Below are 21,634 nucleotides of genomic sequence, written 5' to 3'. Positions count from 1 at the left end.
TATATATCACACTCGTGCGAGTATCCGCCTTGCCGGCTGTCCAATTAATTCTCACCAGCAGACCAGCAGGAGCACCAGGAGCAGTCCGGTGCATATTTATTCAGAAAACAGTGAGGCCTCCTCCCTTTTTCCCTTTAATCGGTTTTATAACAGCAGGGTGGCTCATTTGTCAATGTGGCAATCAATAAATTCGCAAAACAGGTGGAAACTCATAACCGCGACAGGGTTTAGTGTTGGTTTGTGTATCACACATACACACACAGAGAGAGAGAGAGACACACAGTAGTCCCAGTCGATGAGGGTTCGTCCCTGACTTAACAATGAGTCCTCAACGCTCAGAGGGCCCAAAAAGTGAGCTCTCCACTTGGCCAACAGGTGATCGTTGGTAGTCTGCTGCTCTTCTCTTTTTTTTTTCTTGTTGTTGTTGCTTATTAAGTTGTTAAGCTAAATTATTGGTTTTCCTTGTTTTTATGTATTTATTTATTTTATTCCCTCCACTCTGTTGGCATTCAAAGCCATTGGCGACATTTAACAGCTCGTGCATTTATTTATACTTATGAGCCGCCACAAGTCTCCGGGGCATGCATCTAAACGAAGCTATAAAATATAATTGGATTTATTCAAACAAACCAGGAGAAGGGGCAGCCATCAGACTAGCTTTTGTGACTCTGTGAGTAAACTATTTCTGGTTAGTTTTGGGCAGATCTAAGGGCACAATTGATGATCTGTTTTAAGAGTGAAAGTTAGTCTTTACTGCTTGAAAGGGTAACCAAATGCAGTCCTTGAATTAAACCTCTCAAACAGGTTCCTTTGCCCAAAAAAAGGGAGCAAGTTCAGCCAAAATGTTGCCACGAGTGTCGTCATTAATATTTCTCTTTGCTGATTGATACCTGAATTATTTCATTCAGAGCCAATTACTCCCGGGAAAGTGAGACTTTTTTGTTGCCAATTTAGGGATTAAGAGAGACCTCTGGAAAGAACAAAAACTCACCGTTGCTGGATCCTGAAAATAAACAAAAGAAATATCCATTAATAAATATATTAAATTTGGTAATCTAAGAACTAGTTAAATATTGCTATAAATATAGTTAAAAGCTAACTTTAACGTGGGAAGTGCGGATTATAAGAGGCAGCTTCTCGATCTCTTTCTGGGAACCGCATTCGTCTGACGAAATGGAATACGCAAATAAATATTTATGCCCGATCGCAGGCAGGCAGGCAGGCAGGAATCGATCTCTGATTTAATTGTTCGACTAATTGAGAGATTTTTTATGTTTGCTGTTTGCCATCTCCGCCGAACCCCCAGGACGAGGCAACTACTGCTGCTGCTCCTCGTTCGAGTAGCTGAAGCATTATTTGCTCCATTTGGCACTCAGTTAACTTAATGACTTGATTTGGCAGACTGATGAGGTGCGGCTGATTAGCAAGCATGGGGGGGCATGCAGCATGGAGCATGCAGCATGAAGCATGAAGCATGAAGGCCCCAGACGGCAGTACGTGCAACAACGTTATGTTCGGGAGCTTTGACTGTGGCCTGACTGCATCCTGTGGCAATCCACAGAGCAAAACTGTCGTCTGATCGGCGACAATGACTCTGCCATATAAGCACTAGATGGGATGGGGATGGGGATGGGCACTCGGCACTGGGCTGCCTCAGAGCAAAAAAAACCTTAAATTTCATGCAGAATTAATTAACTGCCGTGGTGGCGGTGGCGCTCTGGCTGCGCTGAGCGTTCATTTCGTGTCGCCGCCGCCCAAGTAGCCAGCTTTTGGTTTTTGTGTATGCTCCGATCTTTGATGACTGGGCCAGACAAGGCTGCTCCTGAAGCTGTCCATTCCGCTCGAGAGCGGTCTGGAATTTCATTCAGAAACGTGCCCTGTGCGCAAGAGACTGCGGCAGGTCGTGTCCCCATCGCTTTGTCATGACCATCTCTCGCTCTCGGTGCGCCCCGATATGCGAGTATGTACAATACGATTGGAGGGGACATACTCGTACACATCCGTGTGTCTGTCCTGACTTTCCTGGCTTTTGTGAATCTATGTTGTGGCGCCACTAGCTGGCTGCCCCGTGTCGCAATTTAATTACGAAGCCTTCGTCTCTCTCCGGCATCCATGGAGGACATCAGCGAGCGATTTATGCAAAGAATATATATCGAGGGGGGACATCACAGAAGCAACTGGTGGAAACAGCATCATCATCATCATCATCGGGAGCAACTCCCCTGGGAGCCGTCGCTTTGTCGTTTTTGATGCACAACTCAATTTGGCTGCTGATCGTCGCTATAATGCAGGTCCAGCTTCAACGTTCAATGTGCAGAATTTCCTATTCCAAGGATATTAAGGCACCAAAGCACTTGTTGCCATCCACTCGTGGCAGCTTCTTTAAAATCGAATCACGTCCGCCCAATTTTTGGAGGGAGCCCAGAACACAGTTCTGAGGAGCTCTTAGGGCTGATGCCGGAAAGTTTTAACTCCCTTGTAGGCGATTAAGTTAAATGCCACTAAACTAATTTAATAGCGATTCTGAGTGCACATTCATGGCAGGAACCTCTTTCGCTTTCAATCTATCGTGTGGTGCATGGTGGCTGCTGGCTGCTGGCTGGTGGCTCCCTTGCACCACATTTTCGCTGTTAAACATGTTGTCCTGTCCTGTCCTGTCCCTGTCCCTGTCCGGCCTTGTCCGGCTGCTCTGTTTGTCACGTACACAAAATGCGAAGACCTTTTGCAAAATAAATACACCCGGCTAAGATTGCTTTTCTATATGGAATTTAATTTGCGCTGACCCCAAAACATGTAATAACAAATGCATTTTGCAATTTCATTTTGCAATTTTCTGTCGCCCTGTGGTCAGTGGTCAGTGCTGGTGCTGGTCCTGTTCCTGTTCCTGGCACAAAGTAAATCAAAGAGAGAGGTTTTAATAAAACTGACAGGCATCCCGACGACACGATGGCGATGACAGAGATCGCACACACAAACGAATGTACATCAGTTCAGACTCGTTTTGTTATGCAAAAATGCTTGAAAAAGATTACGCAGTTAACGTTTATAGTACGCTGTATAGCGTAGTTATTCCAATCTGTGGAATCGCATACGAGATGGCGCTTAGAACAACAACAAAACGCGGCGGCTGTGGCTGTGGCAGTGGCTGTGGCGGCGTCCGTCTTGGCAACCTGTTGCGCGTGGGCGCCCCCCGCCGTTGCGGTGTAGGGCCTCGTAAATCGGAACGAGCTGCCCAGCACAACAAATACACATTTTGGGATGATTAATTTAAGCACTTTTACGATGCCATTTCCATGGCATTTTTCTGATTTATTGTCGGCCAAAGCGACGCGTTTCCGTCGCTCAAATGAGCTAAATAAAACCAAAGCAAGAGCCAAGAGCCAAGAGCCAAGAGCCAAGAGCTAAGAGAATGGCATGGGAATGGTGGGATCCCATCTCAGCTCCTACCAAATACTCCTCGTAGGTACAGTCGCCTGGGGATGGATATGGAGGCTGCTCATTGGCTGAGGCTGGGCTGGGTGGGCGGCTGTACATAAATTGGCTGTATATCGATTCAACTGAAGTTGTCTTCTAATTTCCGTTGAGTTCTGATCGCGATGTGGACTGACTTTGGCTCTCTGTGGCCATGTTCTGGCAGCTGGCGGCGCATGTTGCCATCAGAGGCATTTACTATTTTGCATAAATCATAATGTAATCTGCATCTGGAAATGAAAAACAAACCAAAGCGAAAATGTCCAAGCGTTTATAATTAACTGCGCGGCCACAAACCGAAGACATACGCAAAAAGGCGACATGCCGGGCCCCAGTCGCAGTCCAAGCGCAGTCGCAGGACCTCTGTTCTCTACAGACCAGCATACAGCAGTCAGGCAGAAAGCAACAACTGCCCAACTGTTACTCAATGGAGGAGCTTGGCAGCATCAGCAAACAGCCTCTGCATCTGCAGCACAGAGCCTCGGCACAGGCGGTCAGAGATCGCTTCTCCATCCTCCTCCTTCTCTGCTGGCAGTGCAGGGCAGGCAAATGAATAACCCTCACATCGGGCACAATCTGCGAGATCTACGCAGCGCGCGGTCATCGCGGGATCGGGCGCCCTGCCAAAAACTACGGAAAATAATTTATGCTCCATTCGTCGAAGCGCGGCAACACATTGGCGCAACATGCTGCATCCTCCATGCTCCATTCTCTCTCTCTGTCTCTCTCTGTCTCTCTGCGAGGGTGCAAGCAGCGGGTGCGGATGTGCTGGCCGTTGCAAGTCTCAGCCAAAATTATAAATTAATGAAATTTATGCACAATAAAATTGCAAGGGAATTATTGATGCAGTCGTTCACGCTTTAAATGCTCCCTAAATCAAAAATTGCCACGAAAAATTATTAATATGGCCGGCAAACATGCAGCCTCAGACCAATCACAATCACATGGCGCTAGGCAGCAGCCCACAAAAGCAAAGAAAAATACATTTCTGTACAGATGTACTTGGTCTCTGGCGCCGGATATGTTTATCCGTAAAAACATGCAACTCCTTGGCTCCATTAACCGATGCTCGAGGTCTGTCTGTCTCTCGGAGCTCTGTCTTGTGGCTCTCTTGTGGCTCTCCAGAAACATGTTGATAGATGCAAAGATGCATTTGTTCCTTATCGATTGAGCCACAATATGAACAGACATAAACAGAACATCATACAGAATCCAGAATCTAGTATGTACACACCATCGTTTGGCTCTATAAATTATTGCCCATAACTTCTGTTTTCGCATTTAACTATTTTCAGCGTGAAGCGTGCATGATGATAGTTTCAATTGCCAAAAGACATGTTCAGATTATTGGGTAGATGTTAGAGCAATAGTTATATTTTTAGGCCATAACAATAGCTATAAATATAACAATAAACTGACTACTTTGTGGGTTTATCCATGGAATTATCTATCAGCTACGAAACTCAGGGCTTTCAAGTCTTAAATTACTTTCCACTAGCCAAGTTTCGCAATCAATTATTCCCTTTTTCAATGCTTGCAAAACCAAACCCCAAATACGAATCCGAAAATCCACAAACTCTTCTCGGAAGATCCCACTTTAAGTGGAATTTATTAAACTGTTGCTACATTTTAATATGTAAATTAAATCTGTAACCGCAGCCGTATAAAATAAATTGTCAAATTACAGACTTTAGATGGCTTTCACACCGTATCTCCTCAATTTAGGCATAAGTTTAAATTTACAGAGAAAATTTGGTGTGTGTTTTGGTTGAGCGCAAAACCTCTTTATCTTATCGCGGGTTTGGATTGGGGTTTTGGGTTTTGGGTTTTTGTTTTGGTTTTGGGTTTCCTTTTAACGAAATAAAATGGGTATGGAAATACTTATTATTCCACGAATCATGTGTATGTAAATACAACTTCTCACATGCGTCTCCACGCCACTCCACTCCAATCTGGTGGCACGGTGGCACAGTGGCTGGAGCTGGAGCTGGAGCTGGCACCGGGACAGCCGCAAGTTTCGTAACTTACGCAGAAATCTCAGCGATCATGTTCAAGACAGGTAGCGCTCTATTGGGTTCATATCACCGAGCAAAGCTGAAAAATTAGTTCCTCAACGATGACAAATTAGACGTCATTAAGAGTGACTGAAGCAGAGTCTGAGTCTGCTGAGTCTGAGACCTGAGGCCTACTACTCATAGCCTGGCCACTGGGTAACTGTGACCCCATCTCATCTGATCCTTTCTGGGAAATCAGAAATGCGCAGAGAACGTGCAACAAATGGGCATCCTAGGCCGCCGCATGGAACTGTTACTCCACATTATTTATGATAATCTCGATTTTGTGTGGTAGCCTCGGAGCAGCCCGGAGCCCCGCGCCTGTCAGCCACTGGCGTTGCGCATGCGAACATATCGCGGGGCAGCAGGCTGGCGGCGCTGCGTGTGGCCTGCCCTGCCTGGACTTGGCTCTCGTTTACCTTCATCGTTTACCTGTTTGCCAGAGACCAGAGACCAGAGACCGGTGACCGGGCCCGGGCCCGGGCCCGGGCCAGATTAATGCGAAGTGACATGTTTAAGTAAAAGATCCAGAAGCTTATCCGATAATGGCCACCATATTTATTAAATGGCGTATTTAATTTGAGCCACTGAACAGCAGAGAGAGGGCAGAGAGCAGTCTCAAGCATAATTAACCCAAAAGCGTTTCATGAGCATTCTTCAATTATGCCAGAGCCAGGCCCCATCACAGCATCACGAGACTAGAGCTGAGGTCCTGAGACAGGCTCAAAGCAGACAGTAGGCAGCAGACAGCAGGCTGCTGTGCAGACAACACGATTACCCTTAAATAGACCCCACAATAATCATTTGTTTCGGGCTCTTAACAATGCGGCATCGTATCGATAGCGAGGTAACCGAGTCGCCAAGGCGGCCACCACCGTCGCGTCTCAGTCTGGGTCGTCGTTTCCGTTGCCGCTGCTGTTGCTGCTGCTGCTTGCCACAACGGTTGCAGCTTGCAACTTGCAACTTTTGAGACAACACGAAGATTAGCATGCGTGACTAACAGAATTTTGTTATTCTTGGTTGCCTTCCTGCAAGAGTCGTGCTGCAGACAGCGTCTGCTCGGGTCCACTCTGCTCTGCTCTGCTCTGCTCTGTCCACGACTCCGGTAATCGTTTGTTAATTTTGCTAATTAATTATTGAATTCCTGATAAGCGGCCATTGAGTAATTGGCGAATGCTTGAATAAGAGAAAACCCCCGAATGCACACACAGAGACAGAACTATGAATGAATCGCAAAGACGGCACAGAGGTTCCAAGGTCCTGACGAAAGTTCACCAAGATTGGCCATTTCCTTGGCTTTTGGTTATTTTTCACTCTTTTTCGTTGACTTTTTGGGAGGCATAACCTTTTTTTTTCTTCGTTTGTTTGTTTGACAAGCAATTGCACTCAGGCGAAAAATGTATGCTCCATGCTCCGTCCGTGGGTCTGCGTTTTTTAAGTCTGCGCGAGCGCGACCCGCTGCAGGCCTCCACTCCAGGCCACTCCAGGCCACGCCACACCATGCCCATCCACTCGTTCAGTCGTACCTCCCTCATCATCACCATTCGTCCCTTTCGGACAAAGTTTAGTTTCGTAATTTATGATGTCGCTATCGCAGCATCAGTCCCAAGGATTTTAGGTAACGTGCGAACCCAGCAACGAGCCACGAGGGCCACAGGGAGCAGGGCAGGGACGGAGCAGCGGCAGGACAGGCGTATGCTCCATCCGAAATCCCACAAATCGCATGGAAAACTATTATCAGAAGTTTTATGTAAATTTTTAAGCATGTTGCCTCCTGCCACTCCAAAACATTATGGGTCGGCAGCAGCAGGCAGCGGAAGGAGTAGCAGGAGGAGCAGCAGCAGCAGCAGCAGCCCATGCTTCAAGCTTGGGAATGTAATCTTTTGTCATCATGTTTGACAGAAACGGTTGTCACCCGTACGCATGGAGCACACCTGTTTCGGTTCCCTCATTAATTATGCATAAGTCACTGTTTAATTCTGGATCCTTGGATCCCTGCCAATGGGCTGCTGCTCTACCCTTTCAAACTTTATTCGCATTCAACTAGAAACTAATATTTCGTGTTCGAAAACTTAGTTTTTAGAATAGAGAATAAATAAAGGAAAGGCTACAGAAAATGGATGCATCGGAGAACCCTTATATCTATGCTGATGATCTTCCTCGTTACACAAATAATTATTATAATTTATTGATCCCACACTTCTCTGCTCATTATAGCATGATAAATATAACTTTATTGAATGCCAAATAAATACTTCTCATTCATTTGTAAGTCTCTTGGCCACAGCACTCGGTTGCAAATAAGCTCCAGCTGGCCAAAACGGTGGGCCGAACGGGGCTTGAACAGTGCGTTGAAAGGACGGGGGCTAATAAATAATTGCTGATTTTTTATCCCACAGAAATACAACAAACAAACAAAAAGTAAAAGCAAACAAGTTAAAGCCAAAACCAATATAGGCGGCACCGATGGGCGTTCAGCGATTTCTGTACGAACTCTGGGCTTACACTAAACAGAAGACAGACGGACGGAACGACCGAACGACAGAGCCGAACGAGGAGGAGTTATTACGGAGTCAATTTGAAAAATCGATTAAATTCGAATAAATGTTGGCGAATGGGCTTAGTCGGATTTAAAAACTCATAACAACCTGGCAACACCTCCTTTTTTTTATTCCTTCACCAAGGTGTATAGAACAATGTGTGTGGGGTACCACAGAGAGAGAGAGAGAGAGACGCGCTGAGACGGTCGCCCAGCCGCCGGCGATTGAAAAGCAAGGGAACGAGGGAACAGGAACGGGCAACGGGCAACGGCTCTTCCGCGCGTAGTACGAGGTATTATTTATTTACATTTATTTTGCACAATTTATGACCCACCGCCAAGCTGCAGGAATCGCAGGAATACGTATTGACAAATTTGCACAGCCCTCTGGGTGCTGACGTTGGGGCTGTGTTCTGGGTTCTGGGCTCTGGTGTGGCGTTCCGTTCCGTTCGGTAGCCGGCGCTAGTACATGGAACGGTGGCACTGCATGCGACAGGAACATGCATTCACCCGAAAGGCGAAAGCTAATCAATATACATATTCGATTTGGTGGCCCAGAGGCACTCTACCTTACGTCAGTAGGGTCCACGGCGTTGATTGCTTTACAGATCCGAGCAGCAACAGCAGCAACAGCAGCAGCACACACGCATTGACATTGATATACATACCCACACGGGGTGGCTGTAGGATCCGGATTCTCACTGCAAATCCCAGATAGAGACAGAGACAGAGTCCAGTGCAGTCCATTTCATTTTATTCCATTAAACGTGACAAGTTGCATGTCCATATAAAGCAGCTACTGACCTCCATCAAATTGATATCGAAGATCGAAGAGTCGATTCATCGACTGAATCGTTGAATCGCGGCCTGAGGCCATCAAAAGCCGAGGCGTACTAATCAAAAGGATCGTGTTTAATAAAATGCAAAGCGTCTGCCACAGCCCGGTCCGGGTCCGGGTCCATCGATTGTAATCATCTCTCTCTCTCTCTCGGTCTCGATTGGGGAAAACAATGGCAACAGTGGCTGTGGCTGTGGCAGACCCCAGTCAATCATGAATCCATCTTCGTCAATGGATCGTCAATGGGTGATGTGATGTGATTGCATTGCCAGTGCCAGTGGCAGTGACTCCTTGGTGGTTAACATGGCGCCTGAGTTTGTCGTTTTGGGAATTGTCGCAGCGGATCATCAGTTCAGTTCGTCAGAGGATCATCAATGACGCTCGCTCCTGATGCTGCCCTGCCATTGTTCTTGGGGTTTTTTTTCTTCTCTCCCTTCTGTTGTTGGCGACGGCGGCGAATGCGGCAAATGGACTTCGGCTCATGAAATGTCAATCAAGTCATAGAAATCACCAGTGGATTGTGCTGGATTGTGGATCGTTGCGGATGCCTGATTGACTATGCGAAAGTAGGTGCCTTGGTGCTCGCTCTCGGCTGTGCTGCAGAAGCCATCCACTTGAAAACAATTCAATTGACAAAGCGAATAAATCACGTGGAGCCGAGGCTCAGTTGCAGAGTTTGGAGAGGCCTCAATGACGCTGATCTCGGATGCTTTTGTTTTGTTTTATTTTTATTTCTTTTTTAAGACTGTGACAGATCTCTGGTGGGTTCTGAAAGCACCAGCAACAGCCAATAAAAAAACAAACTCCGCACGGTCCAGGCCACTGGCTACAGGGACCTCGAAGCTTTTTGCTTTTTTTCGCTTCGTTTCGTTTCTTTTTGTGGTTTTTGTTTTTTGTTTCATTTGGGTTTTTTCGTAGTTATCTGGGAAGGTTTTCGAATGTCGCTAATTTGACGACTGCACGATTGCATCAAGTCGCCAGCCGGCGAGTACGACGAGTACCAGGACGTCTTGGGTTCAGGGCACAGGACGGCACCGGGATGGGATGGGACTCCCGCCGATGCATTCACAGATAAGCTCAATTTCGTTTTTGCTGACACTTTACCGGCGGGCCGGTACGGTCCGAGAATCGAGAACCGAGAACCGAGAGAAGTTTCACGTTTTCGAGACATGTCGCCGATTTTGGGATGGCACAAAAATAAAAATTCCTCTTCCAACAGTCACGGAGCCAAACACGCTTAAAGAAGAGTCTCTCTCTCTCTCTCTCGCTCTCTCCGTCTGTCTTAGCCTTCGAACTCTTTAATGGTCATAAGAGTTGTGCCGTTGGCTTTGCTTTGATGCTCGATGAACGATCATAACCGCAGCACTATGGCAAATCGGTTGCCATTCATTAAGGGAACGGGACAGAGCATTGCCAGTTCGTTGGGGACTTCTTCTGGGAGTCCAATCCACTCAACGCAGCCTCCAGTAATTGTGAATGACAATAATTGTGGAGACAATCGGCAGGGCAAGGCCTGGCCTGGGCCACATTCTGCTCCGCCAATGAGACATTCGTTGGAACGTGCAAGATGTTGGCGCCAACAGCGCCACCCAATATATGCCAGTTAAACGTAATAATAAAGACAAATTCCTGTGAATTCCGCTCAGTGCCAGAATGCACAGGAATGGAGACAGACGCCGATGCTGACCAGTTCAAAGTTCCAAGCTTACAGCCATCCTTTGGGAGATTTTCCCACAAGTTAGGAAAAACCCATCACATCTCGGAACTCTTCAGTTCTTCAGAGCCACTGTTTCAGGGGCGTTCTGAAGTGATGTTGGAATTAATGGTTGGAAGCCAAGACGCAGCATGAGACTGCAGCAGAGAGAATATCTCTCGCTCTCCACTGGGGTTTTCGATCGTGTTGCAGATCCATAAATCAAAATAGAATGAGAATCCCCACGCGTGGGCCAAAGCCGGATCAAGTCTTTAAGGGACAGATCAATTAATTTCTTTAAAGTTTAAACGGTTAGAGCGTTCCAGCGATAGATCCATCACTAGTAGAATTTCATTATTGGCTAATAACGTATCAAAAGACATGCTCGAATGTTAATATCTGCTAGGAGATTGGCCCATGACCCAAATCGGAGTGCAACTTCAAAGAATATTTACGACAAGAACAATTAAGTGCAGTTTTAATGTGAATGTGGATGGCCGGATGACACGGCGACGCAACTGCGAGTCTCTTTCCCAGAAGGGAAAATCCTTTCGCATGTCAACTGACAATATTATGCCACCACGCCCGAGGAGTCCGAGTGAACTCTTAACTGCGGCACAACTAAATATAAAGCCACAAAGCACTGTGCTGTGTCAGTGTTTGCTTTCAGGGAAATATATATATTTTTTGTTGATGACAAGCAGAGCTCCAATTAAATTTAATAGCTGCAGAGCAGAACATAAAGTTGAGCCACCAACGTGGAGGACCTTTCGCTAGCCTTTGTGGCAGGGCGCGGGGGAAAGTCGTAAACACATTTGATTTGGATTTCTGGAAACTTATTTGACGGACCAGCAGCCGTTTGCGCCGGTGTTGCTTTGTCGAGGATTGTCGGATTGCTGATTGAATTGTCACCTCAGTTTAATGACACACTACCGACTAGCGACTAGCGACTACAGACTACAGACTACAGACACTGCCGCTTCCCGACTCCCGGCGTATCTTTCACACAAGTTGCCGCCGCACCATGCATGCAGCCAGCCGCTGGTTTTGATGTTTCAGCGCTGAGGGAATCATATGGCACTTGGTTGGCATGGAAGGCGCCACCAGTGCCGATGACATATATGTCTGTACGTACGAATAAGTACGACCACGACTGTAGCGACTGTCAAAGGTGTCAGACGTTTTATTGCCACTGCCAACGACGACCTGTTGAAAAGTTCATGGTCATGTCGGGGCGGAACTATGAAGGGAATTGCCTATTGCCTTTGGGAAGACTTTGAAGCTGGCACTTCTTAAGTTTTTAATCAGTTTATTTTAGAAATAAATACTGCTTCTAGGTGCGATGAATCTTCATTTCTTGCTTCTAATATTTGTGAAAAATAACGACTAATAGAAACTATTTGTTTACCAATAAAACGTTCAGGGAAAAGCACTTCTAGGAGCAAGTTTTAAACACACAAAAAAGCCTCTTTCAGGGTGCATTCCACTCTTGTTTCTATACACACGAGTTTGTCCATGGGCTGCACATGTTTCCAAGTACAGCGATCTAATGGTGATTGGTGGAAGGGGCACCTATATATACAGCTGGGCTTGTCCGGTTTGTATCCAAAGTTTAATTAAATTTCTGGCATACGACATCAGCAATCAAGCACTGAACTGGCTACTACACATGGCACATAGGGTTGGGTTTGGGTTTCGGGGTTTGACTTCGGGTTAGGCGTGAGCCGTGAGAGGATGCACAGTCATGGGCATGACTTTGTGTAAGAGTGCAAGAGCTGGCGGGCAGGGGGGAGGACATGCACATTTGAATTCAGTTAAATAGTCCACCTGGGCCATGGCTCTCGTCAGTATTCGAGGCTGCTGCTGCCTGCTGCTGGGCGCTCAGAATGAGTTGATGGAATGCCTTTCCCCATGTAAACCCTATATCCTCATGCATGGCGTCTCGTTCTGTGTGTGTATTCAAAACGCCAGTCGCTGCTAATATTGCAGTAGTAGCGGCTTATAAAATGTTACAAGTTTTGTATTAATTAAAAACTTGTCTGTGTGTGTACTTTCACCGAGGTATGCCTCGTATTTTCGTTGTCCCTTGTTGTTCCTTCCCGATTTCATCCAGGTGCGAGCACCACGAGTGTCTGCTTGTGTGTTGGAACATTCTACTGCCGTGTGTGTGTGTGTGTGTGTGTTCGTGTCTATTGTTTCAACGGCTCTTTGGGGGCCGTACCGGGGTCAGGACAGCTATGGGTACCCGCCCCAATAGACAAGCTGCACCGTTTTGCAATTTGAGCTTGTCGACGTTGCCGGTGTTTGGTCTGGTCTCTGGTCTCTCTGGGTATCGTTCCAACTGTTGTTATGGCATCCCTTCCATTCGGTCAGCCATGCACCCAACCAACCAACCATCCAACCATCCATCCATCAACGTGTTTGACCTAGCCGGCAATTCGGCTTGACATGCGGGTAAATTGAATTTTCCTTGTTTCGCATTTGTTTCGACTTGTTATTTCTTTTTCTCTGTTTACTTTTTTCGTTTTTTGATTTGCCCGTTGTACGAATTACTTATTCAAATTAAAAATATTCCTTGTTTTTGCTTTTCTGCTGCATGTAACCTGGTGATGACTGGTGAAAATGTACATACATTTTGGTTTCCCCCGACATAAATGTTGGACATGTGCATAATATCTGCATATCGATATGGATATATATAGAGAGGAAAGGATATATTCCAAGCGCCTTAAAGAATAGTTTATAATATCATTTAATTAAAGACAAACCATTCCAAAATCTTCATTAAGTTGTGCGTGCGAACATTTCATATTTTACACACACAAAACCGCAGCCGAAAATGCAAAATTTCTGGGGCGTTCTCAAGGAAGAGTACGAGTACGATCTTATAAAGAATTCACTGTGGATACCCGAGATGTGGATGTGGATGGGGCACCCTGAGGCATTAGGTTAAGCGGCAATTGCGGTCTGATTTATGGCTATTTCCGTCTCGTTGCGATTTCAGTGATTCAAGGAATTGGAAGCGCCGCAAATGAGCTCCCGGCCTGGGGGCTGACACTCTCCGCCGGCGGGATGCACGCTCATTAATTGATTGCACTTATGGCTGTGCAGATTTGCAGCAGATACTGCAGCAGCTGGATACACTGGCATTCGCACTCGTACAACGTGCGGAATTCATTATTTCCGGGAACAGTGCATTTGTACGGCAATTAGTTCGCTTAAAAACATAATATACCACGCCTTCCCGGCAGACTCTGGGTCCCATGTTACTCTGCGGTGGACATAAATCATCTTACGACGAGTCCAACGCCCCAGTATCAGCATCAGGCTCAGCCTCCTCAGCAGCGGAATATGGGACATAAATACCCCGGGCATATGACCGAAAATTTCATCTAATTGAGAGACACCACAGCAACATGAGCGTGCAGGCATGGCCTGGCCTTTGCCTCATTCAGCGAAATCTGTGGCATGTATTGAGTTCTCACAGTGGGTTCCCCTCACTCCCCACGAATCTCTGAGTTTTAAGATGTCGCGAGCGTAACTCATTTTTCTATGTCTCATTTGGGGCGACCCCTTGAGAGTTGCTGCTCGTTTTTTTCTTCCAGTTGGAGTGTGGGGTCACAAACATATCATAAATTAATGGAAGCATCCTAATAAATATGAGTGATAAACGGCCAGGTACCGGGTCATAGTTTCACCCCCTCCCGATGTTGCATTCGATTTCTTTAGGCTCTTTCTATGGTAGAGTAGTGCTGCCCACTCTTTCTAAAACTTGATGCATGTGTCCAAAATATGATAAATTATCAATATTAGAGGAGAAGTTGGAAGGAAACAATCTAGTTGGTGGAGTCTTGAATTTATCACCATTTAATGGGACATTTTTCCATTGCAATTAGTTAGGTATTTTTCAGAAATACATTTGAAACTATAGCTGCAAGAAATTTAGCGGAGAAAAGCAAAAAAAAACGTTCGAAAAGGGAGATGCCAGTTTGGCATAGAGAATTTAGTAAAAATTGTTGGTTTATTTGAACATTTTCTTCATTCCGTCTGTAATTTCTCACAAATAAATCTCCCACATGGCATTTAGATTAGATAGAAAGCCTATTTGGTACATCAAATGCTGTATTTAAAGCGTAAAAAGGTTTTATAAAGCACAGAGATAAATGCAAAATCCTTGTCTGCCTGTGAGTTCCATTGCCACAACTACGAGTAGTATGACCGTTGTCATTCGTCAACGCTTGGCCTGGTCTGACCAGCCTCTGGCTGTCCAATGGCGGTTTTGTGTCTACGTCTACGTCTACGTCTATATCTATCTCTATGTCTATATCAATGTGCATTTCTATGTGCCCGCGCTGTGGCAGTCGCTCACGCCCACTTCTTAACATGCGCTACAAGTGCTAAAAATGTTGGAAACATATTTCACAATTAATTGTCGCCCCGGCTGGCCATGCCATGTGCCAGGGCAGCCAGCAAGCAGAGCAGTCGCGTTGTCGTCGTTATTATAGTACAAGTCTGTGTGTATTTTGTGTGTATATTTCTCCTCGCATTTTTAAGTGTTGTTCGACATGGCAAAAAACAACGCGTTCGCTGCTTAATTTGTCGTAATTAATGCTTATGAATAGTTTGTACTTGTCGTATTTGTTAGAGAGTGTACCAACCACTCCTCACCACCCCTACAGGCATAATCCTTAACTATCGTATGGTATTGGACAGCGGACTCACCTGCAGCTTCACCAGTTCGGGATATTCGCTGGCCAACTTGGCTAGCTCTTGGTAATTAGCCTTCGCCATCGAGACAATCCACTCCTTTGCCTTGGGATGCGACAGTGTCACTTCGGGCGAATCCTTCTCCTCAATTAATTGCTGCAGAGACACACACAGAGAGAGAGAGAGAGAGAGTGAGAAAGAGGAACAGTGAAATGGGAACCAGAGGAGGCATAAATTAATTATACATGTTTTCTGGGGGCGTAGACACAAAAGTGGTAAAAAAAAAAACACACACACAAAACAGAAAAAAAACATCGGCATGAACCGGGAATAAAACATAGAAAGCCCATTGAGAGCATTAACGCCAGCACACACACGCACACAGAGTCATAGTCGTAGTCGGAATACACGATTCTAATTTACACACCCATACGTTCCGTTCCGTTCCGTTCCGTTTTCCCCCCTCTCTAACACAAAAAACTCTTGTGTGGCATCCATCCAATTGGGATCTGCATATGGGGGGATGTTCCAGTGGGTGTGGGGTGGTAGGGAGTGCTGCTACAGACATGGGTGTAAAAGCTGGATGGTAATTATGCTCACGCATCCGAAATGTGCCCGAGATGTTCTTTCCATAATTATGAAGGTAATAATTTTTATTTATTAGGGCACGCGCCTCGAGGCGAAATGGTGGGTTGCTTTCCTTCATTCTTTCTTTCTTGCTGCTGCTGCTGCTGCTGCTGTTAAGTGAAATAGAGCTCGAGGATCTCGGCGAACTCCAACGAAAGTTGTTTGGTTCCTCCTTCCGTTTTTTGTCGAGTTTCGTGATTTACTTTACTCGTAATGAGCTCGAGCGCTCTTCTCTCTAATGATTGGAACGGGGGCGGTTGCACAGGCAGATAAAACACACATGTGTGTGTGTGTGTGTGTGTGTGTGTGTCAGAGTGTGTGTGCGGAGGGGGGGAAGACAGCAACAACAGTCGACATGTGTGCCCTTATATTTACGAGCCGCGGAACACATTTCGGCAACTAATTATCCCATTCGCATTATGTTCGCGAAGCAAACAGGCAGCAGCATCATACGCATCGCGGGATTTTACCTGTACACAACCCGCTCCCCATCCCACACCCTCCCTGTCTACAGTAGCTAATAAATGGGTTGGGGGGGGGGATAACCATTTGAATGCCGCATTTAGCCGCAGGATGCCGCAACGCGTGCGCCTGTATTTGCACGCCACTTGACTTCAGGAGAGTCTCCCCCTGCCATCACCACCCGTTCACGTTTCTCCAATTACGAGTTGTGCGCGAACGCACACGGAATAGTAGTTGTCCCGTGGGCATACCGCATCAGCCGTTCCTAGTCCTCGCGCAGGTAACTTCTGTTGGTCGCCATTTGCAAATGACGAGGCAGCAAACAGCCCACAGCCCACAGCCCACAGCCGAGCCGAACGAACCAACGACACGGGCAAAAGGACTCTCTCGTAGTCGCACTCGTAAAGCCCCTGGCAAAGTGGCCATGTCAATGCTAAACAAAAGAACCAAAAACCAAACAGAACACAGAACCGAACAGAGTCCCCACCCACCCACGGGGTGGCGTATATATTTATGTTGCCTTTTTTTTGATGGCTTTCTGCAAAAAAAAAGGGAAACTCGGACTCGACTCCAACTCGAACTGGAACTGGAACTCCTCCAGCTCCAACTGCAACTCCCGTGCCTGCTCCGGTCTGCTTTTGCTCATTTCTCCCCAATCGCTTGTTTTGTTGGCCAGCTTTCTTATGTCCTGTGTGTCCCTTTATGCCCCGATATTATATCACATTGTTGTCCCTTGCCGTGCCCAGGTCTCTCTCTCTCTCTCTCTCTCTGTCGCTGGCTCTGGGCCATGGCCGAAGCATGTTCCTCCTGTGTTTACGTTTGCCTTCTGTATCCTTACCTTTGGCTGCCACAATGGAGAGCCGTAGAGCCACGCAGTACCACAAAATGGTCGTGTTTTCCATCTCCATCTCCATGCGGGCGGTGTCCGTTCCATTCCCCCAGTTCTGCGGGGGCGACTCCAACTCTGGCCACTGGCGCTGCTCGTCCACGTCCTCGTCCTCGTCCTCGACGGGTTGAAATTGTTGCTGTTGTAATTTTAACCGCTTCGGGACACAGTTTCGTTGTTGTTTAACAGCAATAACAACTTTTGGTTTGTTTCCTTACATTTTTAATTGGGTCCTTTGTGGTTCTGGCCGCCCGATGGCCCCCGCTGCCACCGCCGCTGCTGCTGCTGCTGCCCGTGATGAGAATAGCTTTGCCTAACTAATTTCTATTGCTGCTTATTGGCTGTGTTAACATGTTTCACCAACTTGTTTCCCCTGCAAAGGGTTTCCCAGTGCCGCCCCTGATGTGGGTCGGGTCGGGTTCAGTTCGGTTCGGTTCGGCATTGGTGCGGGAAGGGTAAGTTTTATATGCATTTTGGGATATTGGATGCCCACTGAGGTGCCTGCCCTGCCCCCGTTATTTTAATAAGAATAAATGTGGTTTGTTTGATGCTGCACTACAGGGTCGAGGGTTGCCTTTTATGCTTTAAAAAGGGGAGAAGTTTTAAACTAAAAACTAAAAGGTTAAAGCAAAACTAGAGAGAGAGAGAGCTCTTTAATTTTTGTATTTTTCGGACCCAACTGATTAAAACTTCAATCAATATTAGTCTTAGAAAAACAAAGCCCCCGTTTTGGATCAACTTGTGGGAAAATAAATTAATCAATGCTTGCTGAGTGAGCGGATTAAATGCAAAATCATCGACATAATTAAAAACGATCGAAACGAATTTAATTGATCAGCGTATCAGCCTGGCCAGGGCGTCGAGTTTGATGGATCTCCCATACACCACTTGCTCCCCAGTGTCTGGGCACTTGGCGCCTCACCGATCATGGAGAAAATTCCCATTGGGCTCTTCAGCACAGAAATTCTAACCAAGATGAGGTGGCACTTTCTTTTGGTTTAGCTGCTGCGATGATTAGTTTTCTTTTTCGACATTTCTCTACAACATCCATCAAACCTATCCCAATATTGTCTTACAACTCACAATTCGGATAATTGCCTTAGGACTGTGGGCGCCAGAGCCGGGGCGAGAGATGATGGGAATCTTGTTAGCGAATCAATTTGTTAACATGGTGTAGGCGCTTACAATGGTAGGTACAATCCCACCCGCCATTCAATAGTTCCAATCGGAGTCATCATACCGGAGACACCTCCGTGCTGAGAAGTCCCTTCTGCAAAAGTCGCCCTGTTCGAACTGAACTTTTATATTTCATATTCCGTTCCGGAATACACATTTTCCATGTATTTTTATGTTCTGTGCACAAAATTAGGACCATGGCCGGGGGCGACTGTTAAGTCCGGAAACAAGAAATACGTGAGAAAATCAAAGTTGCAACTGGCTGATAGTTTTGTGGCAGCTACAGACTCGAATACGCCGCGGAACTCATGGGTTTCTCCATGTCCGAAGAACGCCTGTACAAATAGGCACTTAAGTTGGCTCCTTGCTGCTTGCTGCTCGATGTTTTAGTGGGATTTTATGGCATTTGACGTGCCGTTGACAATCTCATTTTGATGTACATCCACTGCTGCAAGAACCCAGTGGCAGAGCATCATTTTCTATGCATGTTTCAAATGGATATTGGGTATGGGGGGATGGCATATCATTCGTCTTTGCCGACAATTTGGATGATTTATGCTCGAGGGATATTATTTTTCAACTCTAAATTTCATGATTGACAGGTCTAAGTGGTTGACAGTTGTTTGACAATTCTGCGCAATTGTTCACTCTCCGGGTCTATCCCCACTCCTTTCCCTTTCCTCTATCGCTTGTAACATTAACTAAGAAACTATGTTCCTGTTCCCGTAACGCTTGACAAATTTCCAAGTCATTTATTTGTATTTCTAAATTGGTATCTGCGTATGAACATGCTACAAAAATTAGGCACTTCATACGAGGAGGGTATTATGTGGCAAGGACTAGTCTGTGTTTTTTGGTTGTTTTCTGCTGAATGTTTTACAAGAATATCAGAGAAAAAGTGTATGCTTTTTGACCTAATTGTGGTCTTTTCGCTTTTCGATCTAATTTTGCTCGATCATAAGTCAAATATTTACTATATCTGCATGTGCAACTTAAACGTGTCGCCCCTCGGTTGGTTTTCTCCCAAAGATTTCTCAGTTTATTCGTTGACGAAACAGCGAGGAACATCGATTTATAGATACCCCTACGTGTGTGAGGGAATGTACAGATTTTTGTGTACATTTTTGGCAAATAATCTTTTTTTGGAGGGGGAATGTACCCATAAAACTGTTGTCTAGCCCCCGCTGCCTGCTCAAGAGACTGCCTAGTGCAGCCGAATGGCAAATGGCAAATGCCAAATGCGAGTGTCGTAAAGCGTCGTCGTGGATGTTAGTGGTAGTTGATGGACAAAGACCAAGTTACTAAATACTAAATACACGCGAGTACATGTGCTGTCCGTTGTCTGTAGTACATGCATATACACATGTCGAGCATCGGGCCTGAATGTGCGCGCGCGGCGACAATAGTCGAGAGGGAGGGAGGAAGGAGGAACCAGGGACGAGGGACGAGGGACGCGGGACAGACAGAAAGCAAGCAAAAATAAAACACAACAAAAAGAGAGAGAAAAGTGAACGATGCAGGCGCATGTACTTTTGTGAGAGACTTACATTTATATTGTCCACTAATAAAATTAATGGATTTATTCAATTCGAGTGTGCTGGTGGCAGTTCGTGACATGGCTCTGAGAATTGTTGACACGGCTGACAGTTTGGGGAGCAAACTGAGTGGCCCAGCCAGCAGTTCCACATGAGGTGCCACACACATCTAGGCCTGGGACACGCATCAGAACGGTAGAGCAATAATTGTGGGACCTTCTCTCTAAGTAAGTAAGACCCAGAGATCTAATCTGACTCTGATTTGTTGTGGTCCACACAGTCCAAGCACTTGCTTTGCATTCATGCACATTCTGGTAAGGGGCTGCTGCTATTATAAAACAATTCCTACATAATTAATCAAAACAGAAACCAAAGAGACAAAAAAGTTGTCCACAGAAAGGTGGAAGCTTTCCACAGAATCTGAAACGTTTCTCACTGGGCTGGTTGGTGGGCAGGAAATGGAACAAATTGTATAAACAGCGCGGCCCTAAAGCATGTGCCTGCACTTAGCACAGTTCCCCCGTTCCCCCGTTCCAAGTTCCCCTTTCCCCTCTGCCCCATTGACCATAAAAGAAGCGGGACACATGCCCGCATTGCATGCGGCATGAAAAACGAGGGCTTTAACTACGCCTTTAACCGGTTCTGGCCACTCACCTTGTCTGGCTTTTTCTTGGCCGGCGGTGAAATAATCTTGGCCTCTTCCTCGGATGCCATCCGGTTGAACTTGCGCGTAGCCTCCTTCACGCTCATCGGATTCTCCGCTGCGTCCGCCTCATTGCTGGAGACTTTCTCCGCCGCAGAGCTGTCCGTGGAGGCGCCCGACGAGAAGGAGAATCTGGGTATGTTCTCCTTGTTGGCGGTCTCATCCACGGAATTGGAACGCGACACAGATCCACTGACAACTGGGAGTTCATCTTCTGCTTTGGCCTCTGCCGGCTGCCGCTCCAGACGTGCTGGATCAATGCGCTGGATGGCCGCTGTGAACTCGTCCACGCATTCCCGATAGTTCTCCTGCTGTCCCTTGTGCACGGCGACGCCTGCTAACGGCGATGTAACCATCGGCGGTGGCTTGTACGGCGGTGGCTGCCGCATCGGGGAGGCGAGGCTGCCACCCTCGAAGGTGATGGAGCCACCGCCCGGACTGGAGGGTTCCACTCCATTGTTGGCAGCGGCCACGGCACGCTCCACCACCTCGTCGCTGGGGCACTCGTTGAGGTACTTCTTGCGCAGAATTAGAAACTTTTGATTGTTTTCATTCTTGATGGTCGACAGCAGCGTCACATATGTCTTGAATCGTCTGCGAGCCTCATCTGAAATGCAATTAAAGTTGATATAATTACGCATTGCAGTTGCCAAAACTTGATTCGTGTGTGTGTGTGTGGTATGCAACAGGTCACAGAGAGGGGAGCACAAACTCTAACACAAACAATGACTCACTTTGGGTCTGTGGATGCGTGAGAAACTTTTTGAAATGCTTCACCAGCGCGTGATTTGTCACCTTGCACTCGTTCACCAGCATGTAATTGCGTATCTCCGCAATGGATAGCTCCTTCGGTAGTTCCATTTTACTGCCGGCAAACACTTTTAATTGCAATTTTTATTTTTCACGACACAAAACACGACGCAAAACAAAAACACTGCATACC

At 46.5% G+C, this 21,634-nt stretch overlaps 1 protein-coding gene across 3 annotated transcripts in view; it reads right to left on the bottom strand.

Moving 5' to 3' along the window:
- LOC117586893 (ankyrin repeat domain-containing protein SOWAHC) overlaps positions 1 to 21,634 on the bottom strand; it is a 29,218-nt gene extending 7,584 nt beyond the window's left edge. For all 3 annotated transcript variants that reach the window (XM_034277235.1, XM_034277236.1, XM_034277237.1), the window contains exons 1-4: positions 21,426 to 21,634; positions 20,643 to 21,298; positions 15,318 to 15,458; positions 992 to 1,003 (exon numbers count right to left, since the gene is read on the bottom strand). In XM_034277235.1, the coding sequence (XP_034133126.1) occupies positions 992 to 1,003; positions 15,318 to 15,458; positions 20,643 to 21,298; positions 21,426 to 21,552 (936 nt within the window). In that variant the 5' untranslated portion in view covers positions 21,553 to 21,634. The remainder of the gene's footprint in view (positions 1 to 991; positions 1,004 to 15,317; positions 15,459 to 20,642; positions 21,299 to 21,425) is intronic.

This window comes from Drosophila guanche, unplaced genomic scaffold, assembly GCF_900245975.1.
Source record: "Drosophila guanche unplaced genomic scaffold, DGUA_6, whole genome shotgun sequence".
Lineage (NCBI taxonomy): Eukaryota > Metazoa > Arthropoda > Insecta > Diptera > Drosophilidae > Drosophila > Drosophila guanche.
This window is presented reverse-complemented; position numbering and strand designations above follow the sequence as displayed.